Source organism: Mastigoproctus giganteus, chromosome 3, assembly GCF_048544385.1.
Source record: "Mastigoproctus giganteus isolate SK-2022 chromosome 3, ASM4854438v1, whole genome shotgun sequence".
Classification (NCBI taxonomy): domain Eukaryota; kingdom Metazoa; phylum Arthropoda; class Arachnida; order Uropygi; family Thelyphonidae; genus Mastigoproctus; species Mastigoproctus giganteus.
The window spans coordinates 127625916-127638340 of record NC_143577.1 but is presented as its reverse complement, the minus strand read 5'-3'; the positions used below and the strand labels follow the sequence as shown (position 1 = coordinate 127638340).

Here is a 12425-nt window from a genome sequence, read left to right as displayed (position 1 = left end):
GCTAAAAGTTTCATACCTATTAAGAAATATTGTTCAAGGTTTAGGCCTAAATGGTTATCTAATGAACTAATGAGACTCGTAACAGAGAAGAAAAATGCATGGGATGCATATAAATTATCAAGTGACTCAGAAGCCTATGGCAGATATAAGCTAGTCTGTAATCAGGTCACAAAGGAGGTTAGGCAGGCGAAAGCAGATTATGAGAAATCCCTGGCAAAAGATGCTAAGAAAAACAGCAAGGATTTCTTTACTTATATAAACTCTAAAAGGAAGGGGATGAATCTGATTGGTCCACTTGACATCGATGGTTCGACTGTTGATGATCCTGCTCAGATAGCAAACAAACTGAATGAGTATTTTGCATCTACATTCACACATGAGGAATTATTAAGGTTTGAAAATGGCAGAAGGTTATCAAATTGTAGCAGGATAGTTAATGATTTTGTAATAACTGAAAGCAAAGTGGAGGAGAAATTGTTGAAGTTAAACATAAGAAAAGCACCTGGGGTGGATGGGATCTATCCAGTTATATTAAAGGAGGCAGCAAAGCAACTAAGCAAACCCTTAGCCATAATTATGAGAGCATCCTTGGACTCAGGGGAGGTTCCCACGGACTGGAGATGTGCAAATGTATCCCCAATTCACAAAGGGGGATGGAAGGGTGACACGAGTAATTACAGACCAGTTAGTTTATCTTCTGTTCCGGGTAAAATAATGGAGACACTGGTTAAAGATGCATTGCACGATCATCTAGACAAGATTGCAGCAATAATTCAGTCACAGCAATGGGTTTGTTAAGGGAAAGTTTTGTCTGACAAATTTGATAGGATATTATGATGTGGTTACAAAGGAACTGGATGCAAAAAATAATTTTGATATCATATATTTGGATTTCAAGAAAACTTTTGACACTGTTGTGCATGGAAGATTACTGTACAAATTGGAGCAAAATGGTATTAAGGGTAAGTTGCTACAATGGATAAAAGGATGGTTAAGTGGGAGAAGACAGAGGGTGGTAATCAATGGGTGCTTCATCAATGATATTGATGAAGGTATATCAGGCTTAATGTAGAAGTTTGCAGATGATACAAAGGTTGGGAGGGTTGTTAATGACAGTAATGGCAATGTGCTACTGCAACAGGATCTAGATAATTTGGGCAGATGGGCTAAGAAGTGGCAACTGAAGTTTAACCTTGACAAAGGCAAAGTACTGCATAGGTAATTACAGACCAGTTAGTTTAACTTCTGTTCCGGGTAAAATAATGGAGTCACTGGTTAACTCCCAGAGAAACGTACCAACTGTGTGGTACTACACTCAAGGTGGTAGAAAATGAAAAAGACCCGGGAGTAATTGTGCAGTCAGATATGAAGTTTTCTGAACAATGCAGAAAGGCTGCCAGGGCAGGTCATGGGGTTTTGTCAATGATATATAAGAATTTTGCTAGCAGGGAGAAGGAGGTGATTGTCCCTCTGTATAAGGCAATAGTCAGGCCACGTCTTGAGTACTGCGTACAGGTCTGGAGGCCTCATTTTTGGAAGGATGTAGATTTACTTGAGCATGTACAGAGAAGGGCAACAAGATTGGTGAGGGGAATGAAGGGATCCTCTTACCAAGAGAGGCGTAAGTTCTGCAAATTGCAGTGGCTGGAGACTAGGCACCTGCGCAGTGATCTGATTGAGGTGTATAAGGTCTTGAATGGGTTGAGCATGCTGAATTCTAATGGGATCTTTCCACTTGTTCAGATTACGAACCTAAGGGGAATAAATTCATCTGTCTTTTCATTAAGAAAAGACAGATGTGGAATAGATGTGCAGAAATTTGCCTTTAGCCAGCGGGTGGTTAATTGCTGGAACAAACTTCCATCTGTCGTTGTGGAAGTTGACACGTTAAATAAATTTAAGGAGGAACTGGACAGGCATTTGGAGGGAAATGTGTGATTTTTTTTTTTTTTTTTTTTTGGTTTGTTTGTTTGTTATTTGGTTTTTAGGAGCATTAGCAACTGAGGCCATATTGCTCCGGGATATGCGGTAGTCATTCCCTGACCTTTCCGCATTTTCCGTATTTGGTGGTGACTTGCTCGAACCCCGGTCTAATCAAGAAGCGTGTGCTACGCACTGCTCTGCTCCTTCCCACGTGGCTACAGAAGCGCCTTTTTTTTTTTTTTTGGCTGATGCTGCATAAGCTCATACACTTGCTTTCTTGCATCACATGCCACTACTACTACTACTACAAATTTGAACATTAAGCCTGATATACCTTCATCAATATTATTGATAAATATAGTAAACAACAGTGGGCCCAACTCAGTACCCTTAGGGAATCCACTAATAACATTAGTCCATGAAGAGTGGTATTCATTGATTACCACTCTCTGTCTTCTCCAACTCAACTGCCCTTTTATCCATTGTAGCAACCCTTAATACCATACTGCTCCACTTTTAACTGAAGTCTTCAATGCGCAACAGTGTCAAAAGCTTTCTTGAAATACAAGTATATGATATCAAAATTATTTTTTGCATCCAGTTCCTTTGTAACCATATCATTTTTTTTTTTTTTTTTTTTTGTTAGTTGTTGGCGCATCGGCTTCTGTGGCCACATTGCACCTCCCAAAGTTTTTGCATTTTGTACTCTGATCCAAGCCCGAGGCGGGATTCGAACCCCGGAACCTTTGGGTTGCCAGGCAGGCACTTTACCCACCCGGCAACCATATCATAGTATCCAATCAAATTTGTCAGACAAGACTTTTCCTTAACAAACCCATGCTTTGTTTGAATTATTACTGCAGCCTTGTCTAGATGATCCTGCAATGCATCTTTAACCAGTGACTCCATTATATTCCCTGGAAGAAATGTTAAACTAACTGGTCTGTTAAACTAACTAATTACCTGTGTCACCCTGAGTTTCCCCTTTGTGAACTGGGGATATTCCCTTTATATTCCCTGGAAGAAATGTTAAACTAACTGGTCTGTTAAACTAACTAATTACCTGTGTCACCCTGAGTTTCCCCTTTGTGAACTGGGGATACATTTGCACATCTCCTGTCCGTGACGACTTCCCCTGAGTCCAAGGATGGTCTCATAATTATGGCTAAGGGTTTGCTTTCTTCCTTTGCTGCTTTCTTTAATGTAAATGGGTAGTTAAAATCCACCCCAGGTGCCTTTCTTATGTTTAACTTCAACAATTTTTCATCACTTCGCTCTCAGTTATTACAAAATCATTAAACACCCTGTTACAGTTTGATAAAATTCTAGCATTTTCCTCCCTTAATGGAGTCACTGGTTAAAGAAGTATTGCAGGATCAACTAGACAACATTGAAGTAATAGTTCAGAAGCAGCATGGGTTTGTTAAAGGGAAGTCTCGTTTGAAAAATTTGATTGGATACTATGATGTGGTCACAATGGAACTGGATGCAAAAAATAATTTTGATATCATATACAGTAAACCCCCGCTATTTGCGGGGGTTATGTTCCTGAGAAATGTCGTGAATACTGAGTTTTTTTTTTTTTTATGTGAACCCCAAACACGAGAGGTATTAGAACCTATAGTACTTAGTACCGTGCTTGGGTTTGAGGTTAAGAAGATGAAAGGAGATATTTGTTGACATTGGACTTGAACTTCTGTAGATTGTAATTTTCAGGAAATACGTATGAAGGAAGGTTGTTCCAGAAAACGGCAGTTGAATGAATAAATGAGGAAGATGAAAAGTTGGTTCTGTGGGTTTGAAGTTGGACAGTAAATGGATGTTGGCTAGTGGCGGCACATGTTCGGACTGTTTTGAAAGAGAGAGCAGGAATTATAGAAGCCAATTCAGAAGAACAGTGCCCATGGAAGTATCTGTAGAAGAGGCATGTAGCAGAAACAGTACGTCTATGAGAAAGCGAGTGGAGAGACTCTGTTAGAGATGAATCATTAATTAACCTAACTGCCCTCTTCTGAATGGAATCAAGAAGCCTGAGAGAGGTTTTGGGGGCACCACCCCAGATGTGGAAACAATATTCCATGGTAGGGTGGATCTGCGATTTATACAGAGTGAGCAGCTGTTTGGAAAGAAAGTAACGCCGAGAGTGAAAGAGAAAACCAAGTTTTTTAGATACAGAGGAAGCAATATTTGTAATGTGCTTGTGCAAGAGAGATTAGAAGTCAGGGTAATCCCCAAAAGAGATATATCGTTTTGCCTAGAAATCGGAGTGTCACTAAACATAAGCATAGGAGCAGAAGAATCCTTTTTGTGAGATATAAGACAAGACTGAGTTTTAGAAGGGTTGAAATCAACTAAGTTGTCTTTGCCCCACTGGAGATTTACCTGAAGATCGGCATTTAAGGAATTGGTAGCAGATTTTCGAGAAGTTGAAGCTGATTGAGCAGGACAAGGTTTCTCAAAATGGAAAGAGGAATGCAATGTGCTATCATCGGCAAAACTATGGATAGGATTTCCAGTCAACGGAAGAAGGTCATTGATATACAAGAGGAAAAGAGTGGGGGAAAGAACTGAACCTTGGGGGACACTGGCATTAGTGGAGAAGTTAGAAGACAGAGAGCCATCTACCATCACCCTCAGTGAGCGATCAGAGAGAAAACTGGATAACCAATTACTAAAAACAGTTGGCAAACCATAAGATGGAAGCTTGTTTAGAAGACATTTATGCCGAACACGATCAAAAGCCTTTGAGATGTCAAGAGCAACTACTTGTGTTTCACCGAACCTTTCCGTTGAATTAGTCTATAAATTGGTAACATAAGCCAGAATATCTCCAGTGGATCGACACTGACGGAATCCATACTGGTGATCGTTCATCAGACGGAAGGTTTCTAGGTAATTTAAGAGTTGGCAGTTAATTGATTTCTCCATTACTTTAGAAAGAGTAGAAGTAATTGCAATGGGACGATAATTGGATGGGAGGGATTTGTCACCCTTTTTAGGAACTGGCTGGATATGAGCAAATTTCCAAGCAGAAGGAAAAACACCTTTGGAATAAGAAAGTGAAAAAAGGCAGCAAAGAATAGGAGTAAGTTCAGGAGCACAGGTTTTGAGAACAAGTGGAGAAATACCATCAGGACCTGGAGTTTTCTTAGCATCAAGATTCATCAAAATCCTTCTGATATCCTTTTGACGGAAGACCACAGGAGGCATTGAATGGAGCGTGTTGGGAACGGTGGGAGGTGTTTTACCAAGATCATTAATACATGAGCTGGAAGAAAAATGGGATGCTTGCAGGTCAGCTTTATCCTTGGCTGAAGTGGCAACAGGACCATCTGGTTTGGACAGAGGTGGGAGCAAAGATGGGCAAAAGTTGCGGCAAACAGCTTTGGCAAGAGACCAGAATGCACGGCTACCATTAGGGCAAGAAGCAAGTTTTCTACTCTTAGCCTGTTCAAACTCTAGTTTGGACTGATTAATAACTGCTTTACAACTGTTGTGAGCTTTGGTGTAGGCAGAAAATGAAACTGAAGAATTAGAAACAAGCCAATTACGATATGCAACATTCTTCTCTGGGACAGCCTTAGCACATCTATTGGAAAACCAAGGTTTAGATAAAGGACGAGATTTTAAAGTGGAGTGTGGGATAAGGTATTCCATTCCTGCAAGAATAATTTCACTGACATGATCTGAGCAAACATTGACATCAGAAGTTTTGAAATAGTAATCCGACCAAGGAAAAGAAGAAAAGAAGTCTTGCAGGTCATACCATTTTGCATTCTTGTAATGCCAAACAACACATGGTTGGGAATAGCCATGAGATAAAGGTTCCATTGGAGAAGAGACAATCACCAAGTTGTGATCTGAAGTGCCTAAAGGACCTCTCACTTCGACCGTGTACTTAGAAGGGTTGTTTGTGAGAAAAAGATCAAGCGTATTGGCTGTATGATTAGGACTGTCCGGTATTCTTGTAGGTAAATGAACAATCTGTGCTAAGTCATTAGTAATTGCAAAAGCCTCAGCATCTCGACTTGCTGGGTCGGTGTGACTAGAAAAGGGAAGCCAGCTGGAGTTGTGAACATTAAAATCACCAAGGAAAATTACTTCACTGTTAGGAAAGTTGGACTGGAGAAAGTCAAGTTGCAAAGAGAGGAAGTCAAAGAGCTCCACGTGATTAGTGGAGTTGGGAGAATGGTAGAGACAACAGATGAATTTGACCCAATGAGGTAGAGAGATTTGAAGCCAGAGAAGATCAAAGAGTGGAGATTCCAAATTGCCAAGTCTCTGACAGGGAATATCAGAACGGACATATGCACAAGTACCACCTTTGAGGCGAAAGGAATCATACAGCGAATAATTTGGGTATCTGAGATGAGCAGTAGATGAATCAACCAATAACTGAGATTCTGTCAGAAAAAAGTACATGGGGTTTGGCAGACTGCAAGTGGAAATGGACATCGTTGAGATTAGAATTGAGACCGCGTACATTTGTGAAATGAATTAGGAAGTCCTTGAGAGGTTTAGATCTTTTCGCAGATAAGCTTGCTCTATTAGTTTGACAATTCATGGTGTATTCAATAGTAAGAAAAAGTAGGTGGGACATGCTGTATGAAGTAATGAAATTTTTGGATATGGCGTACATGTGGTAAGAATATACCCAGATCCTTGACATAACGTGGCCTCGACAATGCTCCCCGCATACACACTACTCAGACTTCCTCCAGTCACTATCTGGCAGAGTAGAGGTAGCAAGATTATACACTACTGATCCGGAAGCTTCCTAGAGAGTTACCAATAGGTTCAGTCCGGTGTACTAACTAGCGGCTGGCCTGCGAACACCGTTTTAGAGCTGTACCCTCGAAATGTAAGGAATATTGGATCTCGCCACGAAGTTCATCATAACCTCAAAAGCCATCAATCATACTGCATGATGGAAGAGATAGGGAAGGGCTGACTCCCGCAGAGTTATGGCTCCCATAGTAATAAAGGGGTTCCATTCCAAAGTATGAAATATATAAAAAAAACTAGTCTAAAATTTTGTCTATGTATGTATTATATAACCCTTCATAATATGACTATGTACATAGTGAAATGCAAGCATATGGCATCGAAATGAAAATAAGAAACAATTTAATATTAAATGTAATATTAATTAGAAAATTCAAACAAACCTTTCAAACCAGCGTCTTTACTAGCTAAAAAAACTTGTCCCGCCAGTGCTATCACCAGTTTCACTAAAGTGTTGATAAAGGAGTTTTGCCTTTTCACGAATGATGAGTGAACTTAATGGAATTTTATTTTGAGTTCGGTCTTCTATCCACAGATTTAAAGCTTTTTCCATTTTTTCTAATTTAACATCATGAGTTACAGAGCAAATTTTTGAAGCAATTAGCGCGTTTTCACGAACACTACGGCGGATTTTTCCCCCCGATTTTTTGATTGATAGTATCGTTGATTCATTGATTTTATAATGTTTTGCCACTGAGGAGACACTTTCACCATTAGAAATTTTATCTAATAACTCAATTTTATTCGCTAATGTCATCACCTTCTTTGATATTTTCACATTTCTCTTGTTATTCATAGCCATATTTTTGTAGTGGTTAGAAAGAACTTGTCCACAATAAAGTCACTTTGTTCCGTTAACACACTTGAAAAAGTCTGTTTTACACTGCAAAATGGTAGATTTATCATTTTTGAAGCATATCAATTTATAAATTAATAAATTTATTCAATTTATAAGCATATAAATTAAAACCAGATGACGAAACCTTCCATGACAAGCGCATAACACACTGAACAAGGATTAGTGAGAAACATCCACGGTCGTGATTTTGTCACTCCTCTCCCCCCACCCACCGAGCGCTGTTTTGACTGGGATAGATAATTTTAGCCACATCCATGTTTTTTTATGGCGGAAAATATTCATGGCGCTTTAAAATTTACATTTTGTTAGGTTTCATTTTATATTAAATCGGCGATCGCGAATATGCGAAACCGCGAGTTTACTGTACTTGGATTTCAGGAAAGCTTTTGATATTGTTGCATATGGAAGATTGCTGTACAAAGTGGAGTGGTATTGCATTAAGGGCAAGTTGCTGCAATGGATAAAGGGTTGGTTGAGTGGGAGATGGTAGAGAATGTTTAATAAATGGATACTGCTCTACGTGGACTAATGTTATTAGTGGAGTCCAACAGGGATCAGTTCTGGGCCCATTTTTGTTTTGTGTAATTATTAATGATATTGATGAAGGAAAACAGGTTTAATGTCCAAGTCTGCAGATGATACAAAGGTTGGCAGGGTTTTTAATGATAGTAAAGACTGTATGCTACTGCAACAGGATCTAGAAAAGTTAGGTAGATGAGCTGAGAAGTGGCAACAAGTTTAATATTGACAAATGCAATGTACTGCATATGGGTAGCAGTAACCCAAGAGAAATGTACCAACTGTGTGGGACTACACTCAGAGAGGTTGGAAATGAAAAAGACCTAGGAGTAATGGTGCAGTCGGATATGAAGTTCTTTGAGCAGTGAAGACGGGCTGCCAGAGCAGGTCATGGAGTTTTTGTCAATGGTGTATGGGAATTTTGCTAGTAGAGACAAGGAGGTGATTATATCTCTGTATAATGCAATGGTCAGGCCACACCTGGAGTATTGCGTACAAGTCTAGAGGTCTCATTTTAGGAAGGCTGTAAAGTTGCTAGAATGAGTACAGAGAAGGGCAACAAGATTGGTGAGAGGAACAAAGGGATTCTCTTAACAGGAGAGGTTTAATAGATGTGTTTGCCTTTAGCCAGTGGATAGTTGATTGCTGGAACAGACGTGTTCCAGCAATCAACTAAAAGATCTGTTGTAGTGGAAGTTGATAGCTTAAATAAATTTAAGGCTGAACTAGACAAACGTTTGGAGTGACTGTATGGGTGAAATGGGAAGGTTTTTTTTTTTTTTTTTTGGCTGATGCTCTATAGGCTTGCTTTCATGCATCATATACCTCAACTAATGCTAACTCCAACAATGCCTTGATAGCATCAATAAATATTCTTGCACCCTTTATTATTAAAGTGTATCTCCTCCCTGTAAAAATAGACTACACTGAGAAAAATTCAGTCCCATGAGCTTTGCACAGTCTCTCCAGGGGTGAACTGATTGACAAAGTTCTCAATCATGCACTCTGTTGTCCTATCATGCCTGGGCAGATTCAGACACGTTCAAATTTAATCCTAATTCTCAACTTTTTTTCTCAATATTGCATAATATTTGTAACAAGTGGCACAACAGTATCACCTTTTATGCTCTTAAATATTTTAGCATTAGCATTAGTAGAGGCATATGATGCAAGAAAGCAAGCTTATGCAGCATCAGCCCAAAAAAAAAAAAATTGCTCCCATTCCACCCCTCCATTCATTCCAAATACCTGTCCAGCTCAGCCTTAAATTTATTTAGGCTATATGTAAAGCTGCTCTACAATATTATCAACTTTGGCTGCTTGCATACATACCGTGACATGGATTTCATGGAAAAAGGTGTCAACTTTGCTGCAATATTATAATGATATGGGCTGCCAAATGTCTTCGAAATTGTTTTTCTTCATTCCCATCTCCATTTTTCCCCCCCCAATATTTGGGAGACGTAAAAGATGAGCAAAGCGAATGCTCTTGCTCATCAAAATGTATCCACAACGGAAAAGTTGCACAAGGTGACCTTTGTACTGCCATAATGGCAGATTACTATTGATTTTTTCAGAGGTAAAGATAAATAGACCAGAAGAAAAATTCTCTTAATCTTTGGTTAAAGTATTTTAAATGAATAATACTCATTTTTAAGATAGAATATGTATGCATTTATCTTTTAATGGAGATGTGACAGAGACCAATTTTGATATTTTTGGAATCAGTGGATCAATTTCCTTTAGAATCTGCAACTTTTGCTCCAGAACTACAAAAAAAAAAAATCCCACTTTTTTTTTTTTGTTCGCCAGTATTATCAATAGGTCAGGAATTTTGCTCCTGAATATAAACAGAAAATCCCATGATCTAAAACCTTTCTCCATAGCATAAATTAATCAGAGTACAAATACACTTACCATAATTCTAAAACAACTAACTATACATACTGGATGTTACTATATTCATTTCAAAGTTTAATACAAAAAGTTCAAATGTGGAAAATTTTATTACTATGTGTAACATCCATTGTGCAATATCAGCAATAAAAGGGAGAAGGAGGGCCAATGTGGCACTCTTGGCTTCCAGTTTATTGGGTTTTCAAGATCAGATTAGCGCAGGCAATGATGCAAGAAAGCAAGCTTTTATAGCTTCATCCGAAAAAAAAAAAAAAAACCCTTCCCATTTCACCCATCCATTCACTCCAAATGTTTGTCTAGTAGAGCTTTGAATTTATTTAAGTTGTTGACCTCCACAACAACAGATGGAAATTTGTTGCAACTATCAACTACTCGCTGGCTAAAAGCAAATTTACACACATCTATTCTACAATTTTCTTCCTCAATTTGAATTTATGTCCCCTCAGGTGAGTAATCCGAACAAAAGGAAGAATCCCATCAGCATTGAGCTTGCTGAAACCATTCAAGGCCTTATACACCTCAATTCGATCACCTCAGAGGTTCCTAGTCTCCAGAAGCTGCAATTTGCAGAACTTAAGCCTATCTTGGTAACAGCAACCCTTTGTTCCACACACCAATCTCATTGCCCTTCTCTGTACTCGTTAGATCTTAACTAAAATGAGGCCTCCAGACCTGTATACCGTACTCAAGGTGTGGCCAGATCATTGCCACAGATTATACAAGGGAACAATCGCCTCCTTATCCCTGCTCGCAAAATTCCTGTATATCATTGGCAAGGCATTATGAGCTACTCTTGCAGGAAATGAATTTGATGAGAGAGTATCTGACCTTTAATGTATTTTAAGACATTAGAAAGAAACTAAAATAACAGTAAAACAAGGAAATTAAAAAGATTCCAGGACCAAATTTTTCCCACAACCCAAAATGAGTAATAATGAACATATCACAGACAAATTAGAGTAAGCTAGCAAACATGTCTCATTTTTCCAGCGATTGAATTGGACTTGTGAATTGGTCAAAAATGACTCAATAATTGATGCAAATAATTTGCATAAATTTATCTTACCTGAACTAAATGTTTCAGGTTTAAGTGGAAGACCAGCTTGAGCAGCAGCTATTAATTTTAATGCTATATAGAATTGACTACGCCCAAAATGACCAAGTCGTTTGGCTCCACAAATTTCTGTTATCTATAAAAAAAAAATATTCCATTAAATAAATATTTTCTGAAAGAGAAAAAAAATATTGATAACTTTTATATACATTATAAACAATTTATTCTAGTACTGTTTGAAGAAATATAAAACATGAAGAGGCTTCCAGTAGTATAGAAACTAAAATTCTCATTTACATAGAATTTACATGTAAGGTGACATATACCACCTGATAAATAAGGGTGCAGTTTGTATTATATGTAAAACATAAAAATACAAATTAAATAAATCACATTGTGAATTTTTTCTTCCTATTTTGGCTAAGATAAAGAAAGCCAACATGAGAATGACGAAAAACGTCAGATAACTTACGCAGAAAATTAGTTTTCCGACACCGGACTCGAGCACTGCTCGCTCAGTAAACAGACGGTAGGTGTTATCAGTCTGGAGCCGAAATCGAGAAGGATATATTGATTGATAGTAGGCGTGGCAAACGGTGAAATGATTGGTGGTGGGCGCGACAGATGACAAGCTACTGTGTAGTTATTGGTTGGCATTATAATGTGTATTTATGAGTAAAGAACGGTGCATAATAGTTTTGTGATGAACGGTACACCGGTAATAGCAGCGATGAATCTTTTAAAGATGGAAGAAATTTGTAAGGTAAATAAAATGTTGGTTGATTTTTTGATGAAAACTAAATTAATAAAAGTTTCATTCCGTTAATTTTTATGTTCTTCATTATGTTTTTTTCTCATTATTAAAATAAAAGGTAAAGTGCAGCCATTATCAACCCACTGCAGGATGGAAGCCTCCTCAACAATTCATGCTGAGAGAAATGAAGCATAATCTGCCATGCTGCTCCAGTGCGGGTTGGCAGATCGACCATATTCAGCAGTCATGGGCTTGAACCCCAATCTACTCAAAGAGTGTGTGCTACTGCACTCCCGCTCCTGACCACTCGGCTACGGAGGCCTCATTATTAAAATACTATATTTTAATAATGAGAAAATATAGTTTTTACTATATTGTTGATTTAGGTTTAGTTATGAAAAAAGGAAAAGGGTTCTTTATTTTTCGTTATATTTTGTAAACTGACCTTAAATGATCGGTTAGGAAATAACAGAAAAAGGTTTCCTTATATTTTGTGACCTAACCCTAAATGTTAAGTTAGGAAATAATAGGAAAAGAAAGATTTATATATATATATATATACTTAACTTATTTATACATTTTTGTTTTTAAATTGTACTACTTGGGAGCATCAG

At 38.1% G+C, this 12425-nt stretch overlaps 1 protein-coding gene across 7 annotated transcripts in view; it reads right to left on the bottom strand.

Annotated features, from left to right (window-relative positions):
- Nucleotides 1-12425, bottom strand: part of LOC150088264 (ralBP1-associated Eps domain-containing protein 1-like) — a 791977-nt gene that overhangs the window by 701704 nt on the left and 77848 nt on the right. For all 7 annotated transcript variants that reach the window (XM_090369416.1, XM_090369413.1, XM_090369418.1 and 4 more), the window contains exon 3: nucleotides 11070-11193. In XM_090369416.1, the coding sequence (XP_090225542.1) occupies nucleotides 11070-11193 (124 nt within the window). The remainder of the gene's footprint in view (nucleotides 1-11069; nucleotides 11194-12425) is intronic.